Raw genomic sequence first — 20,578 nt, forward strand, 5'->3', positions numbered from 1 at the left:
ATATTGGTGTGGTTTCATTGGATATGCAGATTTGGCACTTTTTCCCTGACATTGTGACTATGATGGGTTTGAGCTGTGCTCCATGCGGTGGTTTTTCTTGGATTTTTGTCCACTGGTCGTCTTCACCGATTCGGCTGCGTACACGGTTGGTGAAGCTCTGTTTAAGGTTATTAGGTTTTTTGGTGTGGTCACTTTCGGGCCTCTACAATTGGGCTTAGTTTTTGGACTCCTATGTAATTTTTGCTTTAGGTATGGATAACAACCTTTACTCATGTGCATATATGGCGTCTTGTCTGACCTTTTTTTTTGGGGCTGTTTTTATTTCTTGCTTTCACCTGCATGCGGAATCTTTGTAATTTGTTCAGCTGGAATTCAGAAACAACAGTTTTGGTGGTACGTTGCCGTCGGAATTGTCTCATCTTCGCAGGTTGAAGTTGATTAGCTTCAGATTCAACAACTTTGCAGGAACCATTCCATCATGGTTCGGGTCCTTATCTGAACTTCAAACCTTCGATTTGTATGCTAATCAATTTTCAGGTTCCATAGCCAATGATATATTCAACTTATCTGCACTGCAAGTACTTGATCTAAGAAACAACCAGCTATCCGGTACGTACATACTTAGCAATTACCAAACTGGTGATCATTACTTAACTTTTAGTTATCTATCTGGTCTTTTAATTTTATACAATTCCAAAATTTTTATAGGTAGCATACCAAAAGAAATCGAGAAGTTAACAATGCTGAAAGAGATATTACTTGGACAAAACAATTTCAAAGGTATGATTCAATCCGCTGAACTTGTTGCACTGAATATTTATCTTAATTACTCTATTGGTTCCTAACTACGGGGATGCACATATTTGATTTAATTAACAGGTATCATACCAAGAGAAATCGGGAACCTAACTATGCTCAAGACGGTATACCTTGACTATAACATGTTCGAAGGTAGGACAAACTCGGGTTTATCCTTCCTCTACGTTAACAAAATCCCTATCAGAGTGGCCAGATGAGGATTTTAACACGTATTTTGTTGATTTTTCAGAAATCCTAAACTTGATTGGCGGTAAAGATCAGGTGAAGAAGTTGTATGTGCAGGTTAATGCCCTAAAAGGGCCTCTTCCGTTGTCTGTCTTCAATATATCGTCTTTGAAAATTTTGGCTCTAACAGCTAACAACATGACTGGTAGTATTCCAGACAATTTATGTCAACATCTTCCAAGTATTCAGATCTTGAGTTTGATAAGCAACAAATTTGATGGTCCACTTCCATCCAAATTATGGCAATGCAAGGAGCTTCTTGAGTTCTTATTAGACTATAACAACTTCGGTGGAAACATACCGAAAAGTATCGGGGACTCGACCCGGTTAATAGAGATCAGTATAAGAGGCAACAACTTGACAGGTACCTGCCAACTCATTCCAACTCTACTTATATATTACCTCTTGTATTTGAGAAGAGGTTCATAACTCTCTTCAATTTATTTTGTTTCTAGTTTGGCTTTAGGCTTAGCCACAGTTGTTGCCAATGACAAAAGTAGAGAGCGAGCCTTGTTTTTTGACTCACTTTTATCAGAACTCAAATTCTTTTTATTGACTCGAGGATTGCTATTGGCACTCCAAATATCTTATTTTGCATTCAAAACTTTTTATAATTAGAAAAAAAAAATACACTTGTAAGAAGTGTAAAATGAGATTTTTAGAGTGCTAATAACATTTCTTATATATTATGTTGTTCCTGTCATGATTATTTCTTAATTTAAATGTGGGTTGACAGGTAAATGAATCGTTCAAAATATTAACATGCTATAATTAACGGATAAAAATAAATACTTAATTTTGAAGTCTCACCAATCTTTTGTTAAAAATAGAAATTGCTGACATAACTTGAGGAGATTATTGTAAAACTTTCTATATATTGAAGTCAACATGTTCAATAAGGATCCGTTCTATAATCGTTCGCTTTTTGTTTTTTATTTTTTGTGCTTGAGATAAGAGAAAAATACGAGGGAGATGACAAATGAAGGTTGGTGGGAGAGTAGAAATATAATAAAAGAATAAATGAAAAGAAAATCTTGAATAGTCTTGTGCACCTCTCATACCATCCACTCTTCTTTATATCTCATTTCTCACATGTATATATATTTTTTTAGACTCTGACACATATAAAAATAAAACAAAAAAATATGAAATGATTATCAAATGGGCTATAGTCTAAAGAACAAATTGATATCTTAGAAAATTAAAAGATATTCTCACAGCAACTAAATAATACAAACGAAATGTTTTGCTTAGCTTACTGGCCGTATCCTTCCATCTTTGCAGCCCATTTCCTCAAAAAGTTTTCAATCCTCTTTTAATTTTTATTCTCTCTTTAACAATTCAGTGGAACTATTGAATAATATGAAGTATTTAAGAATGCTAAGACCATTAAACTAACTTGGGTGGTAACGTTAATTATGGCAGGTACGATACTAGATGAGACTGGTGATCTTTAAAATTTACAGATTTTAACACTCGATTTTAATAATCTTAATGGTCCCATTCCACGCAAAATCTTCAATATGTCCATGTTGAGACAAATTTCACTAGTTGATAATCAACTCTCAGGAAGTCTTCCAACAGACATAGGCATTGGAGTTCCAAACCTAGAATTCATGTCTGTTGCAATGAATAATCTCAGTGGACTAATCCCCAACTTTATCTCCAATGGCTCTAAGCTCACGAGGCTAGACGTGTCTTCAAACTCATTTTCTGGGTTTATTCCCAACTTTATCTCATTTGTCTACGTCGCTTGAATATCTTCATTTAGTCGTTTGCAATTTGAGGGGTAGCATTCCCAATGATATTGGAAACTTCAGTAACTTGATATCCTTAGGGATTGTATCCAATCTATTGAGTGGGTCAATTCCAACTTCTGTGGGAAGACTAAGGAATCTCCAGGGTCTCTATTTGTATGATAACAAGTTGCAAGGATACATCCCAGATGAACTTTGTCTACTGAACAACCTAGTTGAATTGAATATCAGGGGTAATCAACTCTCTGGTTCCGTACCTTCCTGCCTAGGTAATTTAACTGCAAAACTTAGAAAGATATCATTAGAGTCCAATTTGTTAACTTCCACAATACCATCTACCTTATGGAAGGTTACATATATATTGATCCTAGACTTGTCATCCAATTTACTCGTTGGTCCTCTCTCAGAAGATGTTGGAAAACTGAAAGTTGTGATAGAAGTGAATTTATCAAATAACCATTTACATGGTGCTATACCAAGCAGTATGAGTGGACTCCAGGATTTGGTTAGTCTGTCCTTGGAAAATAATAATTTAGAAGGTCATATCCCCAGTTCATTTGGAAACTTGCTAAGCCTGGAACTCTTGGATCCATCCAAAAACAATCTTTCCGGAGTAGTTCCAAAGTCTCTTGAAGCACTCATTCATCTCAAGTATCTGAATTTGTCTTTCAACACACTCCAAGGTGAAATTCCTACAGGTGGACCTTTTCGAAACCTCTCAGCTCAATCATTTGTCCCGAATTGTGCACTCTGTGGTGAATCCCGACTACGTGTTCCACCCTGCAAAAATAGTACAGCGTCTCAACCACATTCAAGGAAAGCTAGAATATCCACCCTGAAATATATAATTCCAGGGATCATATCAGCAATAATACTCCTATTGGCCTTTATATTGATGTTGATACTAGGGAGGAAAAAGGGGAATGCTATAGTTGCAACAAATACTGCGTTGGTACCTCTACTTCTCTGCAGAAGAGTTTCATAACTAGAACTTCTAAGGGCGACAAATGGATTTAGTGCAAACAACTTACTTGGTACAGGGGGTTTTAGCACAGTATATAGAGGGGCACTTTCAGATGGGATAGATGTTGCTGTAAAGGTCTTCAATTTACAAGTAGAAGGGGGTTTCAAGAGTTTTGACAAGGAATGTGAAATGCTAAGCAATACACGTCATCGAAATCTTCTCAAAAGCATTAGTTGTTGCTCCCAAATTGATTTCAAAGCCGTGGTACTGGAATACATGCCTAACGGGAGCTTAGAGAAGTGGTTGTTCTCTTCAACATGTTCTTTGAATGTCCTTGAGAGGTTGAATATAATAATACATGTTGCATCGGCATTGGAATACCTTCACCATGGCTATCAATTACCTATTGTTCATTGTGATTTGAAGCCAAGCAACATACTCCTAGATGATGACATGGTTGCACATATTGCTGATTTTGGAATCGCAAAACTTTTGGGAGGAGATTCTGTGACTCAGACGTTGACCCTAGCCACAATTGGGTATATGGCTCCAGGTGATCTTGCTAACTGCATAATTTATCTTTCAATTTTATATTTGTTGCATGTATGTGTATGATGAAGTTTAACTTGTAATTTTGCTTCCAGAGTACGGAATGGAAGGAATTGTTTCGACAAGAGGGGATGTGCACAGTTTTGGTATTGTAATGATGGAAACATTCACGAAAAGGAAGCCAACAGATGAAATGTTTGCTGGGGAAATTAATTTAAAGGAATGGATTGCAAATTCATTACTAGAAGATGGAATAGTAGAAGTTCTGGATGCCACTTTACTTGGTATAGAGGAGGATGATGATAAATTTGTGGTCAAGAGAGATTGTTTGTCATCCCTTATGAGATTGGCCTTAGGGTGTTCTGCGGAGTCACCGCAAGAGAGGATAAACATGCAAGATGTTGTTATCACCCTCAATAAAATCAAGACAAAGCTTTTGAAGGTTGTTGCATGAGGTAGTCTGCAGTGTTGCATACTGTTGGAGGTGTCTATTCTTATGTATTAAGATTCACTTGTTTTACATTACTATCATCATTAAATTACTGAGTGTTACTTATGTTGTTGTGTAGGAGGACAGGGAAGCCAAACTTTTCAACAGATTGAAGTAAAATGCAGTTGTGTCTATGTATGATCTATCTTTTTTTATTTATTTTTATTGAGGCTGCTAGTATGGTTTTGATGGACTCATGCGTCTCAGGTTCGAAACTCGCTGTCTCTAAATTATTATAATAGTTTCGAACATTCTTCTATTCCCTTAATAATAATAAATTTAAAAAAAATGTGTGCAAAATGAGTTTACTTCTTAATTATACTTTACTTTTTCTTAAATTTTATCTTTTTTTTTTTTATTAAGGCTACTAGTATAGTTTTGATGGATCCATGCTTTTCAGGTTCGAAAGTCGCCATCTCTAAATTGGTATAATAGTTTCGAACATTCGTCTCTTTCCTAAATAATAATAAATTTTAAAAAAAAAAGTATGCAAAAAGAATTTACTTCTTAATTATACTTTATTTTTTCCTAAATTTTTTTTGTAACAGTGGTTCATTATTCACCCATTTTTTTTATCTTTGGACAGCCACACAATTTTTTTTTTTTTTAAATTTTAGTGACCATTGTATCCCATTGTTAAAGTTACTAAACCACCCAACTAAATTTTAGGGATAATTCAAATGGTTAGGTTTCGGATTAGGGTGCTACATCCTCCACCCAACTCTCTCTCTCTCTCTCTCTCTCTCTAGTGGGTGCACAACCACCCATACCCTGTATCCGCTCTCTCTTCTCACTTTTTTAAATCCTCACCGAAATAATGGTGACTGTCACATCCCGGCCTGGGGGGAGTCACTTCCCGGGTCCGCTCCATCACCGTAGCACGATATTATCCGCTTTGGGCCCCGACCACGCCCTCACGATTTTGTTTTTGGGAACTCACACGAGAACTTCCCGATGGGTCACCTATCCTGGGAGTGCTCTAGCCCCCTTCTCGCTTAACTTCGGAGTTCCTACGGAACCCGAAGCCAGTGAACTCCCAAAAGGCCTCGTGCTAGGTAAGGATGAGAATATACATATAAGGATCACTCCCCTGGGTGATGTGGGATGTCACAATCCACCCCACTTAGGGGCCCGACGCCCTCATTGGCACACCACGGCCAGGGTTAGGCTTTGATACCAAATTGTCACATCCCGGCCTGGGGGGAATCACTTCCCGGGCCCGCTCCACCACCGTAGCACGATATTGTCCGCTTTGGGCCCCGACCACACCCTCACGGTTTTGTTTTTGGGAACTCACACGAGAACTTCCCGATGGGTCACCCATCCTGGGAGTGCTCTAGCCCCCTTCTCGCTTAACTTCGGAGTTCTTACGGAACCCGAAGCCAGTGAGCTCCCAAAAGGCCTCGTGCTAGGTAAGGATGAGAATATACATATAAGGATCACTCCCCTGAGTAATGTGGGATGTCACAGTGACTGATCATCCTCCCACCTTCAAATTAGTGGATATGCGAACAACCATTTTCTAGCCACCTTGAGTGGTGCTGCAGCTTACAATAAAAGAAGAAAAGCCATTGTTTCTCTAATCTCTCTGTGCAACGGGTCTCCATAGCTTTCGCCATATCACCTTTGACAGTACAGATGAGAGTGATGGGCTCTGGATTGGATGGGGACTAAGATTTGTTGTTTTTGGAGAAGAATGAGGTATGGTGGGGAAGAAGAAGAAGAAGAAAGGGTTTGCAGGGGGGTGAGTTGGATTCACGATTGAGATGGTTGTGCCAATTATTTTTCTTTATTTTTGAGCAGAGATAGTTTAGGAATATTATAAATATAGCTGTCCAGAGAACCATGCAAATTTAATTGTGGATGTTAAAAAAAGGTAATGCTAGGGAGACTAAATTTTTAAACCAAATGATGTGTCACCAATAGAAAATAGGCCTAATCGGATAAATAGTCCCCGTGGTCATAAGGTATTCGGAAGGTAGCCCCTGTGGTAAAAAAATTCGGATTTAAACCCTTGTGATCTAAGTCTGTTAGGATTTATACCCAAAATTGAAACTTCCGTCGTTCCTCCGTTAGTATCATGCACGTGAGTGTCACATGTGAGGATAAGATGGTCATTTCATCCCCGTTTCATTATAAACAAATAATTTTTGGGCCCCTCATCCCATTCTCTCTCTTTCAAACTCTCCCTTCTCTCCCAACGTGCCCCAAAAAACAGGCACCGACCAGTCGGAAAATTTTCTGCTCCGTTCACCCTAAAATCTCTACCAAAACACAAGAAATTTATCTCAAAACGAAGATCACAAATCAAAGAGTAGAAATATACCCTTTTTACACCAAGTCGTGGCCGGATAATGGTCTGAGAACGGCCTGAGGTTGTCAGCCCGAAACTGGGCTTTTGGTTTCTCGCGAAATTGAGGCAGATTCAGGTCTCCCATGCTCAAATTCGAACCTCAGGATGAAGGGGAAGTGATCCACGGTCCAAGTCTCGTCCAATCTAACCAGGAATTGACGGATATTTATCTGAAAATTGCAAGGTGGTTTAGGGTTTAGTCCATCTATGTTGTTGTACAGAGACGATGAGGGGTTAGAGAAACTGGGGAGTTGAGCGTTGAGGGAGTAAAGAAGAGAGAGTGACACGATTCTAGTGGTGGTCTGGTGATGGCCGTTCTCTAGGGCTCTGCGTCTCTGTGAACACAGAGAAGAAAAGATGGTGAGCGTTGGGAGAGAAGGGAGAGTTTGAGGGAAAATGACCATCTTATCCTCACATGTGATACTCACGTGCATAATACTAACAAAGGAATGACGGAAGTTTCAATTTTGGGTATAAATCCCAACAGACTTAGACCACAAGGGTTTAAATTCAACTTTTTTTGTCACAAGAGCTACCGTACGAATACCTTATGACCATGAGGACTATTTATCCAATTAGGCCTAGAAAATAAGCATGTTAATCAACACTAAAGTTATAACCCAATCATCTACGACCACATCATTTGGTTTGCAAATTTTGGTTTAAAATTTTTCTACCTAGTATAAACGTGTTCATTCTTATTGGATACATCATTTAATTTACAAATTTGTCTATAAGTTTAGTCCCCTTAGCATTACCCAAAAAAAATAAAGTGTGCAAAGGACCACTCTAATCATAATCAGAAGCTTAATTTTGTATAAGTAACTGATTTTTGGACTGTATACAGTATTCATCCAATCATAAATAAGCCCAAATCAGCAAATTACAATCTAGTAAAGGATCATATTCCCAACTGTTTTTTGAGTTTTGTTGGTTGAGAGGCCCCTGCCAATATACTACATAATATTTATAATTTATATGTACGCAAAATATGTGTATAACTACAAAATTCTTGGTCTTCAAGTTTGGTTTGTTAAATATGGTGTTGCTGAGTTCTCATTTTTCGCTTGCATTTCACTCTTGCTTATGTGTTCCCTTTCAACTACTTCTTAGCTTCACTTGGAATTCATACCTTCAATGGTGCTCCGACCATATATTTTTCTCACCCTTTGATGTCAATATGTGCCACCAAACCTGTATTTTCGTTACATGGTCTAATTGGTTGGTGGATCGATTTTGGAGAACAAAAATATCATAGATTTAGAGGGTGCAAATGCAAGTTTATACAGTTGTTTCCTGTGTGGGTTGCTACAAGTGTTTTTCCCTCTTGGTTTTATTTGCCAAAACTTCTTGTCCGTTTCGGAAACTAGAGATGGTGAAGAAAATTATGTACTTCATATGTTGAAGCATTGCTGAAAGATCAGAGTCTAATGGGAAAACAAGGGTCTCCAAGAAGTCCACGCCCCGAGCCGCAGGTTGACGATGACTTATCGTCAGGGACGAAAGACTATGATCCTTCTAATATTGGGAGGAGAATGCCAGGAGGAGATAACCATTTGAATTCCAAAATGTTGTTCCTTCATGGTCTGAAAAATGACCATTTTCATGTTGTGAGAAGTGATTCTGTAAAATATAGTACTTGTAAAGGGAGCTTCGTGGGGAAAAAGCATTTGTGGCTTCGAAAAGATGTGCGATCAATCGTCATTGTGTTTGCGTTGATGGGTTTACTTCTCCTGCTTGATTCTTTTATAGTGTCTATTTTCGATTCAATGGTTCTTCAGAATAGTTCAACTTATGTAAGTAATCCACCGGGGTTTAAGGTAAAGATCTTACATAATTCTTGCCATAATTTTCTAAGTCTTCCCTTATTATTGTTCATAACGTCTGTAATATATACTCAATTCTTTTCCAAAGGAGGACAGGGTCCCCTACGTTATGAAAGAAAAATCACCAGCACACATGTATGACCGGCTTCTAAAGTTGGGGAAAGGTGCTATTGCTGAGGTTTTCTTCATAACTTGCGATGTTTGACACGGATAAGCTTGTTAGATTTTCTTACTGAACCTTTCTTTGTACTCACGTAAATCTTTTGCTTTAGAAAGAGTTAAAGCCAGAGTCGTCGACTTTATGGGAAGAACCATATAAGCAGGCTGCTGCATGGAAGCCTTGTGCAGACAGGAAAGTTTTGACGAGCCTAGGTAATTTTTTATTTTATTTATTGCAAGTTCGTTTTCTATGATAAAAACCCTTTTCCTGTTAGTCATTTAGTTTGTGATCTTCCCTCTCAGGGAAATACAAGAAAAGTAATGGCTACATAATAGTCAGTGCAAATGGCGGTCTCAATCAACAACGAGTTGCTGTAAGTCTTCTATGCGTGTATAAAATTAATAAGGTGGTTGTTCATTCATCAGATGAGTGCTTCTGTCGAACTTATCGGTACGAATTCTTCTTATGATGATTACAGATTTGCAATGCTGTTGCTGTGGCATCTCTTCTTAATGCTACACTTGTTCTTCCAAGATTTCTTTACAGCAATGTATGGAACGATCCGAGGTTTGAGATAATTATCTGATCATCTTTAAATATGATTAAAAACTTATATTTGATGGTGCAATTTAAAATGGTTATTGATGCGTAGATTTGTTGATTTGTTTGGAGTACTGAGTTCGGTTTGTTCCTTGTCACTGCAGTCAATTCGGCGATATTTACCAAGAAAATTATTTTATAGATGTACTGAAGGATGAAGTAAACATTATCAAAGATCTTCCTCCTCATTTGAAAACACTAGACCTTGAAGCAATTGGTAGCCTTGTACGTCGTTCTCCTATATGATTACATTCATTTCCAAAACGATCTGGTAACCAATTTCCTTTTTCACCTTGCAGATTACTGATGCAGATCTTGTGAAGGAGGCAAAACCAGTTGATTATATCAGAACTGTACTTCCTCTTCTCTTGAGAAATCAAGTTGTTCACTTCCTCGGATATGGAAATCGACTAGGCTTTGATCCGTTGCCTTCTGAACTTCAGGTTATACTTGACTACTTGTAAATAGATGTAAAAAGACATTATCGTTGGCTAACGATAACATATTTTCCAATCTGTTGCAGAGATTAAGATGCAAATGTAACTTTCATGCTTTGAAATTTTTGCCCGAAATCCAACAAGTCGGTTCTCTGTTGGTTAGAAGGATAAGAAAATATGATGCTGCCTTGAGTGTGTTGGACAAACAATTGCTTGGAAATTTCATGCAAAAAGCTCCCTCAAGAGTGCATGGTTCTGCAAGAGGCCCATCTAAATATCTCGCTCTACACTTGAGATTTGAGATTGACATGGTGGCCTACTCCCTGTGTGAATTCGGAGGTGGAGAAAGTGAGAGAAAGGAACTCCAAGCCTACAGGGAAATCCATTTTCCGCTGCTCATTAAGCGCTTGAAGAACTCAAAGTATTTCTCTTCTATTGCCTTTTTGATCAACTTTTCTAATTTGTTTGACGGACAATTTTTTGTTTAACCAATGTTTTTTCTGTGTGCGGCCCAAACTTGCAGGGCAGTTTCTCCAAGACAGTTGAGAAAGTTGGGGAGGTGCCCATTGACACCAGAAGAAGCAGGACTAGTTCTTGCTGGTTTAGGCTTCAAGCATGGAACCTACATTTATCTAGCTGGTTCTCAAATATACGGTGGAAGCTCCCAGATGAATTCCTTCACCAGCCTCTACCCTAACTTGGTCACCAAGGAAACTCTCCTCACGCCGAGCGAACTTGCACCTTTTCAAAATTTCTCTTCTAAGGTAAATGAGTTACTTTCACTAGTAAATTGTAATAAACCCTTCATATTATAACAATGTGATTTCGGGTGCAGTTAGCAGCATTAGACTTCATTGCCTGTGCAACCGCTGATGTGTTTGCTATGACCGACTCTGGGAGCCAACTATCCTCCCTAGTGTCTGGATTTCGGACCTACTACGGTGCTGGCCGTGCTCCTACTTTGCGGCCAAACAAGAAGAGGCTAGCAGCAATTTTGTCTGAGAATAGTATAGGGTGGAACAGCTTTGAAGACAGAGTAAAAAAGATGATTGACGAAGGTCAAAGGGTGCATGTGAGGAGGTCCGGTCGAAGCATCTATCGGCAGCCAAGATGCCCGGAGTGCATGTGCAAATCTCGCTAACTGCGCTCGATCTGACAACCCCTTTCGATGTTTATCAGTCAGTGATAACTCTATTTTTTTTGTCGTCATATATAACATTTTATATTTTATCTTCTTCCCGGCGATTAGTGTGGCAGCTGCATGCATTAGTTCTAAGGGTTCTCCTTCAAATAACATGCTTCTGCAAACATTAACCATATATTTTCATAGCTGCAAGTTAAACTAACGACTTTCAAAAAGTACACCGAGAAAGGATGAACAAAACTGGACTAATTAAACTTATTGGATTAAACCCGTATAATCCGAGTCAAAGTATAATACGAAAACTTAGGGCAGCAGAAGCACAGTCATCATTTCCCTGCATTTAAGAGAACATGTATGTTCTAATCCCTATCGGGAAATGATCTTTTTCCTCTAAACATCTTTTTGGGCCATGGACTGATCACTGTGCTACTTTAAGATGGAGGGAAGAATCGGTTAAGGTTGAAAGGGAGAGTGTAAAACTCCTCGTTGCGGCTGTCCCCTTTGAATTGCCGAAATTTGACCCACCACGGCATTCCTCTGTCTCTTGCACTGTCCTTGTACTCAAGTGTGTTATCCAGGAAAACGGCGACAATCAATGCCACAGTTGGAGATGAGGAGAAGATGGTATTCAGAAAATCATTGAACTGCACATCAAAGAAATAGAATGTTAGCCACCCTTAAATATGGCTCAAAACTGAATAACGATTTTGAATTGTTCTTCTCTTTTTGACATGGTATATCATAAATTTTCATCGTATAAGAAAGACTCTTGAGGTTAAAGAAGGGTAACTCACCCATCCGGCATTGGTATGAGCAGGACCATGGAAAGCCTTCAAAGTGTAACCCCTGAAGTACTCGGGAACAGACAAACCCAAGAAGAAAGCTACACCAACAATAAAGAGGTTCCTCGTCGAGTTCATGTTGGTGAATTGCAAAAAGGATAACCCCACCGAAGCTGAGAGCACATAATAGATTGGCAATTAGATGCAGATACGGTCGAGTTGAGTTGGTCAATAAAATTTATAAATTAATGTGAAAGTAAAATTGGATCCTTACCAACAAGACCAAACAATACACAATAGGCAGCAGCAAATATGGTGAAGGGTATTGATGCGAACAGAGCTCCAAATTTACCTGCAAGACTTGATTTGAGTTAAAAAATGGAAGACGGATTGGAAGTGTGGGATTAGGCAACAAAAAAATCATATGTTTTTCCAGAACTAACCTAACATGGAGAAGAATATCATAAAACCGGCTGAGATTTGAATGACCCTACGGCTTCCAACACGAGTGCTCCCAAGAAGCCCCACATTTTCTCTGTATTGTTTCCGAAAAAATTAGTCCAGTTCCACGAAGTATTCAAGAGCAAGACTCGTAAATACTTACATAGAGACTGTTGAGCCTGACAACGTCCCAAAGAGTCCATTTAGTAGGATTCCTATTCCCTGCCAGCCAATTCCACGGCTGAGAACATGAGCTGGAGGTATTGTGGCACTTGCTAGACGCGATGCAGCCTTGTATGCTCCAGTTGACTGTCAAAGTAAGCATTAGTTTACGTTCACTTATATCATCTATTCTTGAGTGGTATAGTCCGTATGGGTTATACCTCGATCAATGAAACAAAAACGGCAGCCATCATTCCAAAAGCATGACCAGCATCAAAGGTTGGGGCACCCCATTGAAGAGGATAAGGTATTTTTATCCTGTTTAGAAGGAGTTGTAAATATTCGCAAATTGAATGTGCCTTAATGACAATGCCACATTTCAATGCACAAGAAATTTGAACAATGAAGGTAAAACAAAGACGCTTTTAAAAGTTGAGCCACGCTGGTGCCGTTATTTTTAGTTTTTCAAGTGCACTTTACAGAAACATTTGGGTGGGGTGAATATATCTCAACCATTTCTTTTCAAGTTAATGCAGACTGTGCAACCAATTAAAAGCTAGTTTTGGTACCAACCATGGAGCAGAAGAAATGAGGTGGGCCCTATCAGTTCGGCAATTGACTTGGGTTATGTCTGGGCGGTGTCTGTATGCACCACTGGCGGTCAAGAGGTGTGCATATGCCCATATCACTGTGACTGATATAAGAAGAGCAAATCGTTCCAATACTGGTAGCTGTCTTGCATGGAAGTTCTTTAGGTACTGTTTACACCAACAGGACAAACACAACACAGATAAGAAGATCGTATTAATTTCAACCAGCATACTATAAGATTTTACACAAAGATACTTTCCTAACATCTGCCCTTCCTTTCTCCGTAAACGCTAAACATAGTATATCATATGTTAGTACATAAGGAACATAAGTAATACCTGAGAGAAAGCTACAAAAAGAATAAGCATAGGAATGCCAATTTCCACACACTTTCCAACCTGAAAGGCATTGAGTGAAGTCAGGGAACTGAAATAAGTGAGACGGGAAGAGAATTGCTTTCATCTTTCAAAACTCGAGAAAATTAATAATTGAGAAGTATGGCAATGATAGTTTTTACTATACCAGGGGGAAGCCTCTATCAAACAGACCAAAACCCACCAAGGAAATAACTGGAACCATTCCGAGCGGGCTGAAGAACCTATACGGAGAAATGTAGATTTCCTCATTAAATATGAAATAAAGAAGATAATCGAAACTTGCTTGTTGATTCGGTGATAAAATTTGTACCTGGAACAGATGGCCCAAATTTGACTATATCCCAGAATAATTTGTATGCTTGAAGCTACTATCAGAGCCCCTTGGACTGCTCTCATGGTGTCAAGGAATCTCTAGAGATGCTTGAAATGCCATTAGTTTTTTTCCAAAGGTTTCATAAACCACCAGATTAGTAGTAAGGTAGATTGTTAAAGTGGTTTGAGAAATTTTCTTCTACAATATCATGAAGGAATTCAAACTAAGTAATTGGCATCTAAATGAAATTTGGGCAAGGATTTACATAGTAACTATAAGAAATTCATAAGTAAATCATCTATGCAGAAGCTCGCTCGCAGTCACGATGATTCAAATCTAAATCATTTTATTCCGCATTCGTGCAGGGGAAAGAATAGACTCAGCTTGGTTTCTATCAAGTGTCAACAAAAGAACACATTTCAAGTTGCAAAAAACCAAATTAAATGCATAAAATGAGATAAAAATTGAACTTACCGCATGATTGTCCTCAATCTTCATCAAGCGGGAATCATGAATTATGGATATTATCGGGACCATGAATGCGTAAGACCCTCCAATCACGGTTGGCAATCGGGTTCCAAACAATGTTTGTAGAAGTGTGTTGATTCCTTGAATAAAAAGGAGAGTCTGCACTACTCTCACTTTGTCACCCTGGTCAATTAAGTCAAATAAGGAGCACATTCATCACCCATATCAGTCCATATAAAGTACACGAACATTGAAAAAAATTCGATCTTGACCATTTTTGCTATGTGAAATTGACAATTAATTATTTCTTAAGAAATTAGCAAGATTTAAAAATACACAAAATCTAGTTGAATTTAATCTCCAATTAAAACAAGGGCCACAAAGATATAAGAGCTGAATGAAAGTGGTGTACAAATCAACTCACATCATCACCACCCATGAAAGGAACAAGGAATGTGGGGATCATCACAGCAGTTCCCAAGGCCAAAATGTAGTGCTGAAAACCCAAAGCAATTGCTTCCGCTGTTTTCAAGACAAAAAATGAGAACCAAAGTTGGGAAAATTTTAAAACCCAACAAAAAAGTCGAGACTTGGGTTTGAGAAAAGATGGAAAATAAACTTACCCCAAGAGGGATTTGAGTCAATGCAGTACTCTAAGCCTTGGAGTTGGTCCATTGCTGGATGGCTTATCTCTTCTGGTTTTGGAGCTTCCATGGCTTCTGCCCAGTTCAAGACCCTTAATTTGCCTCTAAACCCAAAGGGGTTTTCACCAAATGAATCAAAGAACACTGATTTGAGAGAGAAATCCTCTCTGGGTTTTGTTCAATGAATGCAGAAATGGATTTCACTTGTACCAGTTTAGAGAGAGAGAGAGAGAGAGAGAGATTAGAGTCAATGACAATGAAAAAAGCACAGAGCTAGTGGATGATGGAGGCAAAGGAGGACTGAGGGCAAAAGGCTAGAGAGAGAGAGAGAGAGAGAGAGGAGAGAGAGAGTTCAGTTCACTGCTGAGGTGTGAGATTTGGGAAGCAGTGAAGAGGAAAAATTGTGCACTTGGCGCCCACTAGTGAGTTTGCCTTGGCCTTTTGAGTTCATATTTCTCCTCTGTGCGTTTGGTAGGTCTTTAACAAGTTTCCGTTAAAGTTTTCATATTCCGAGATTACCCTTTAGGGAACTTCCAAAACTGGATGTTACAGTTGCCTGCCACACTGTTCCAAGTTCCCACTACAATTTACAACCTAATTTATTAATTGCTCGGAATCCTAAATTACCAAAAAAGAGTCTGCCGGAATTTGTAAATCGTGTCTTTTTATTGTATATGGTCAAAAATTATTTTAAATATTTTTATTTAAAAATAAATATAAACAGTACTTAACAAAAATTAATCACTTAATATACAATGGACGAACACGATTCCACGAATCTTTTGGATTCTCACCAAAAGAATCCAGAGAAAATCCTATTGGACCTAAAAAGGTAAAGAATTAAATTATTTTAATAAATGAAATTTCTTAATCCTACCCTTGCAAATCTAATTTTTATCCTTAAAAGGAGAAAAAGTGTAGAAAGCTTAGGAGTTCTGAACTCAATCTCAGGGAATGGTGTCATAAATTAACCTACAAGTGCGAAACTGATAAATTTTTCTTATGAGTGCATCCTATGGATTGTAGAAGTGACAGTATGACTTTTTGAGTTCGGTCAATCGTTTATATATAATGTTTAACTCAATTGTTAAGAGTTGTCAATTCGTACATGAGTACATGTACAAGTACTCTTAGTGTTTCTCTAGTTAATTCCTTATCAACGTTGTCAATTTTATTTGTTAGGTAAGTTATAATATATTTTCCTCACTCATTTTGTGTAGATATATGGTGTATAATGTGTGATGCTTAATAGTAAGCGTAAGACACATGACTCATCGGATTGTCACGCATATAGTTGTAGAAAATTTTCTATATGTATAGGATTGCACGTTCTTAGAATATTTAACCAAACATGTAACCAAAAAATATTTTATTGTATCTACATTTCTCATTATTTATGTTATAAGTACGTGATGACACATACATGAACAACAATTATATTTAAGTCTCGTGTAGTGAAGGCCCTGGAAATATTTAAAGAAGTAAAGTTTTCAATAGATTGTAGAATCTAATTAAATAAGAAATCGTTGTTGATATATATTATTATTCCAAACAACAGGGGAAATAAGTGCTACACATATCTAAGTAATAATAAAAGTTCATATGAATATTCTTGTTAACTGTAAACAAATCCCTTAAAAGCATTTTTGTTTTGTTTAATCCTTTTGGGGTGCTTTTAGAAATAATCGGTTACAAACGATTGTACGTGAAGATGCAGTTGGCAGCAAATGACGTTTTACTTTAGTAGCGAAAAATAATTATGTTTATACACTTTGGTATGGATTTAATCTCCACCAACTCATCTCTTCTTAACAACTAACAACTTAACCTACTATATAACGCTATCCTTTATTGAAAGAAAAAAAAAAAAAAAAAAAAAGATGCAGTTGGCTAGTTTTTTGTGTTAAAAGAAAAATAAGTAATCTGACTAGACCTCAACGTGCGAAGAGCAGTACTCCGTTCGAATCTCCAACGTCTATATTTCACCACGCTAAGTAACAAGAAAGACAAGCAGCTTGGAAATAGGAGCCCCATTTGATTAATCTGCCATCTCTCTCTCTCGATCTCGTGTTGATAATACAGTGTGTGCATGATGCACGTACGACATATCCAGTACGAATTGCTCGAGTTTTCCCTTTTATCCTGCTGTAGCGCACAGCAAAGTTTCATTGTTTATACCAATCTCTCCCCACCTCCCCAGACCAAAACCCTACCAACCATTAATGAACTTTCAGAAGGAAAAGGAAAGGACCCTACAAAATACATGAAAATATAAGACATACTTTCACGGTTTCACCTCCTCACGTGTCAAGTTGAGCAAAATTAGTCATATATCATGAAAAAATTTGAGATGTCACCAAAAAAAGATATGATAAAAAAGAGAGAAGTTTAACTCTTCATAAGATTTCTGACGTGTGACATTCTTCACTTCTCATACTGTTATAAGAATATTCACTTGAATCCCACAACATATAAATTAATGACAATTATCTACATACGTGAACGATTGTCATAAGCAATAGCATGCATCTCTAAAAAATTAGCATGGACTGTACAACAAAACACTGAGTTTTCTCATAAGTTTTACACTTTGGTATGGACGTCATGGATAACTGCAAGCACAAACACCGTTTTCCCTTTTCTGGTCAATAATATAAGGATGCATTTGTTGCACCGGACTATTTCAGACTGAACTAGCTTTAGGGACTAAGTTGGACTGACTGACACTAAACTAAGTTGGACTAATTTAGTGAAGCGTTTGGTGAATTGTCGGATTAAGAAGAAAAATAATTAATAAATTTTAATATTATATTTGTTTAATTCATAAAAAATATATTATATTATTAATTTATCTTTTTCTTTTTGGAAATCTCTTCCTAAACTTCTACCATTTTTTTCTTCTTCCTTCCCACTCTCTCACTCCCCTCTCCCTCATTTTCTTCCTTTTTTTTTCTCCGGCCCATTGTTTTCTTCTTTCTTCCCACTCTCTCACTCCCCTCTCCTTCATTTTCTTCTTTTTTTTCTCCGGCCGACCATCTCCCTCCTCTCTCTCTTTTTCTCCCCCATTTCTCCCAATTTTCTTCCTCAAAGGAGGATCTGTGCATTTTGTTCCTCAAAGCAGAGAGAGCACTGTAAATTCGAAATCACATATCAAATTTCTACTATAATTTATGTTTTACAACTCCAAATTTGATTTCGTTTTTTCCTACAAATTTCTGGAGAAGAGCATTGCAACCCAAGGTAATATATATTTGGGTTTATCACAAATTTTGATATTTTCTGGGTTTATCACAGATTTTGATTTCGTTTTTCCTACAAATTTCTGGATAAGAACAGACTTTAATTGGGGTTAGATTTGTGGGACATAGACGGAACCGAAATCTCGTACCCGATTTTTGATGCTCTTCTCGTTGCAAAGCCATGGCGACTCCGTTGTTCTCTTTTTTTTTTATCTCTCTGAGAGACGTTTCTAACTTTTCTGGGAGAGGAAATACGGCGAAGCTCAATTGGGATTTCTAGGAAGGGAAGGACGACGAAGCAGGGAGGGGTGAAGCGAAGCACAGATGGGGCGAAGTAGGGACTAGCAGTCCGCTCCTTTTTGGGGGGTCTCGCTAAGACCCCTAGCGAGCGTTTTTGTCAAAGCGAGTCAGACTTAATCTCATTAAACCTAGTCCTTGTTAGGAACAAACGTGGGACTGGACTAAGCCTTAGTCCAGTTTAGTCCAGTACTCTTTAGTGAGGGCAAACAAACGCCCCATAAAAACCTTATGGTTTAGGGTGAAGATTGTAGAACATATTTTCTTGGGAAACTAGCAACAATTAAAAAATATATTTTGAAATTTTGTTGTGGAAATGATTCGTCGTCATTATATCGTATCGTGGATATAAAATCAACGTATGGCAGTTACTAGCGAATTTTTACAAAGAAAAACTAACTAAAAGTTCAAAAAAAACTTTAGTTTTAATGAAAAATAACAAATAAAAGTGTAATAAATAGTACCAGGAAAAGGTAAAAAATTGATTTTTCATTAAAACGAGGAGTTTTTCATTATAACCGAAATATAAATGGTACATAACATGTTTTATATAAATGGTAAAAAATTGTATTTTTTAAATTATTAACTTTTTAGCACACATATCTTATAATTTACACAACGTAATGTATTACTCTGTGTTAAAACCATTTGTTCCAAAAGCAAAACGGAGAGCAAAAGCTTTATGTTTAATCATCACTTCCGAGGAATTATCTAAAGGATATATAATTATATTACATTCGTCATGGATGTACTAACTCTTATATATATACATAGGAAACATGAATCCAGAGACTATGACATAAATCATGTAAATAAATATATATAAAAAGTGAAAACTAGAATCTACCCCAAACCCATCCCACCATACATACATACATATACATATATATATATATATAAAGTGAAAACTAGAATCTACCCAAACCCATCCCACTATATGCATATATATAAAGTAAAAACTAGAATCTACCCAAACCCATCCCACTATATGCATATATATAAAGTAAAAACTAGAATCTACCCCAAACCCATCCCACTATATATATATATATATGTATATGTATAGGAAACATGAATCCAGAGACTATGACATAAATCATGTAAATATATATAAAAAGTGAAAACTAGTATCTACCCCAAGCCCATCCCACTACCATTGCTGCAGGATAAAGGATTTGGATCCTCTCTTGAGCTAATGGAGAGCATCCTTCTGATTCATCATCGTGGATCATTATATTTTTATCTAACGGTTACAAATAATGAGGTCCTTTAAAGTTATAATAATTATAGCCGTTAGATAAAAAACCAACGATCTACGATGATAGATCAGAAAGATCATCTCTATTAGCTCAGGAGAATAACCAAATCCCAGGATAAAGTCCAGGCGGTGGCCGAAAAGAACAACAGAATTTCCATTAAGATATTCTTCCTCTCCATGCGATTCGCCTCATAGCTGGGCGCCTGGACATATATATCCATTCAAGTTGCATATCACCAGAAAGCTAACTTTAATCTACTTTCTTTTTCTTTTGGGGACCATAAGGTTCAAACCATTAACTTATTAGTCTTAATGCATGCACTGCACTTCATGGTAGATGTTACATTTAATTATAAAGATAGATACTCTTCACTCTGCAATTAAAATGCATGCTTCTACATAACGTCCATGCATATGATTCCAATGTATTAAGTACGTACATGCGTATTTCACTTTAATGCACGAGGACAAACCGTAACATTATCGGTTTGATTTAACGTCCATGCATATGCTTCCAATGTGTTAAGTACGTACATACGTGTTTCACTTTAATGCACGAGGACAAACGCGTTGATGAATTCAAGATTCTACTATTGAGTGATCCCAATATAAAACTCTTATGAAAATAATATTGAAAATTTAAACAGTAAACTATCAACATTTTATTTATAATTTTGTACAA

The 20,578-nt window shown here is 37.4% G+C and overlaps 2 protein-coding genes, 1 long non-coding RNA gene and 1 pseudogene across 3 annotated transcripts; 3 read left to right on the forward strand and 1 right to left on the reverse strand.

Annotated features, from left to right (window-relative positions):
* Positions 1-349: 349 nt before the first annotated feature.
* Positions 350-951, forward strand: LOC137729575 (uncharacterized). Its single transcript, XR_011068015.1, has 3 exons — positions 350-609; positions 709-780; positions 880-951. It is a non-coding gene; the product is annotated as an uncharacterized lncRNA (long non-coding RNA).
* A 682-nt stretch (positions 952-1,633) lies between these two features.
* LOC137728526 (probable LRR receptor-like serine/threonine-protein kinase At3g47570) lies at positions 1,634-4,768 on the forward strand (annotated as a pseudogene).
* Positions 4,769-8,123: 3,355 nt separating this feature from the next.
* LOC137729574 (O-fucosyltransferase 8-like) lies at positions 8,124-11,418 on the forward strand. The gene is made up of 10 exons (XM_068468550.1): positions 8,124-8,977; positions 9,072-9,161; positions 9,256-9,355; positions 9,446-9,516; positions 9,622-9,710; positions 9,848-9,968; positions 10,043-10,186; positions 10,267-10,601; positions 10,704-10,944; positions 11,016-11,418. The coding sequence occupies exons 1-10, from the start codon at positions 8,588-8,590 to the stop codon at positions 11,319-11,321; spliced, it is 1,887 nt and encodes a 628-aa protein (XP_068324651.1). The 5' UTR covers positions 8,124-8,587; the 3' UTR covers positions 11,322-11,418.
* A 56-nt stretch (positions 11,419-11,474) lies between these two features.
* Positions 11,475-15,534, reverse strand: LOC137729567 (nucleobase-ascorbate transporter 2-like). The gene is made up of 13 exons (XM_068468542.1): positions 15,082-15,534; positions 14,883-14,980; positions 14,465-14,641; positions 13,988-14,088; positions 13,823-13,898; positions 13,639-13,698; positions 13,283-13,467; positions 12,931-13,027; positions 12,711-12,856; positions 12,550-12,641; positions 12,381-12,458; positions 12,119-12,279; positions 11,475-11,968 (listed from the first exon to the last, which is right to left on the reverse strand). The coding sequence occupies exons 1-13, from the start codon at positions 15,170-15,172 to the stop codon at positions 11,756-11,758; spliced, it is 1,575 nt and encodes a 524-aa protein (XP_068324643.1). The 5' UTR covers positions 15,173-15,534; the 3' UTR covers positions 11,475-11,755.
* Positions 15,535-20,578: the final 5,044 nt, after the last annotated feature.

Source organism: Pyrus communis, chromosome 3 (assembly GCF_963583255.1).
Source record: "Pyrus communis chromosome 3, drPyrComm1.1, whole genome shotgun sequence".
Lineage (NCBI taxonomy): Eukaryota > Viridiplantae > Streptophyta > Magnoliopsida > Rosales > Rosaceae > Pyrus > Pyrus communis.

What these genes read in the sequence shown, in the direction of transcription:
- LOC137729574 (XM_068468550.1), top strand. Translation starts at nt 8,588, where the DNA reads ATGGGAAAACAAGGGTCTCCAAGAAGTCCACGCCCCGAGCCGCAGGTT. An exon ending in GTAATCCACCGGGGTTTAAG is followed by an intron (nt 8,978 to 9,071) that starts GTAAAGATCTTA and finishes TCTTTTCCAAAG; the next exon opens with GAGGACAGGGTCCCCTACGT. An exon ending in CGTTGCCTTCTGAACTTCAG is followed by an intron (nt 10,187 to 10,266) that starts GTTATACTTGAC and finishes AATCTGTTGCAG; the next exon opens with AGATTAAGATGCAAATGTAA.
- LOC137729567 (XM_068468542.1), bottom strand. Translation starts at nt 15,172, where the DNA reads ATGGAAGCTCCAAAACCAGAAGAGATAAGCCATCCAGCAATGGACCAA. An exon ending in CTTTCATGGGTGGTGATGAT is followed by an intron (nt 14,642 to 14,882) that starts GTGAGTTGATTT and finishes TTAATTGACCAG; the next exon opens with GGTGACAAAGTGAGAGTAGT. An exon ending in TTTTTGTTTCATTGATCGAG is followed by an intron (nt 12,857 to 12,930) that starts GTATAACCCATA and finishes TTACTTTGACAG; the next exon opens with TCAACTGGAGCATACAAGGC.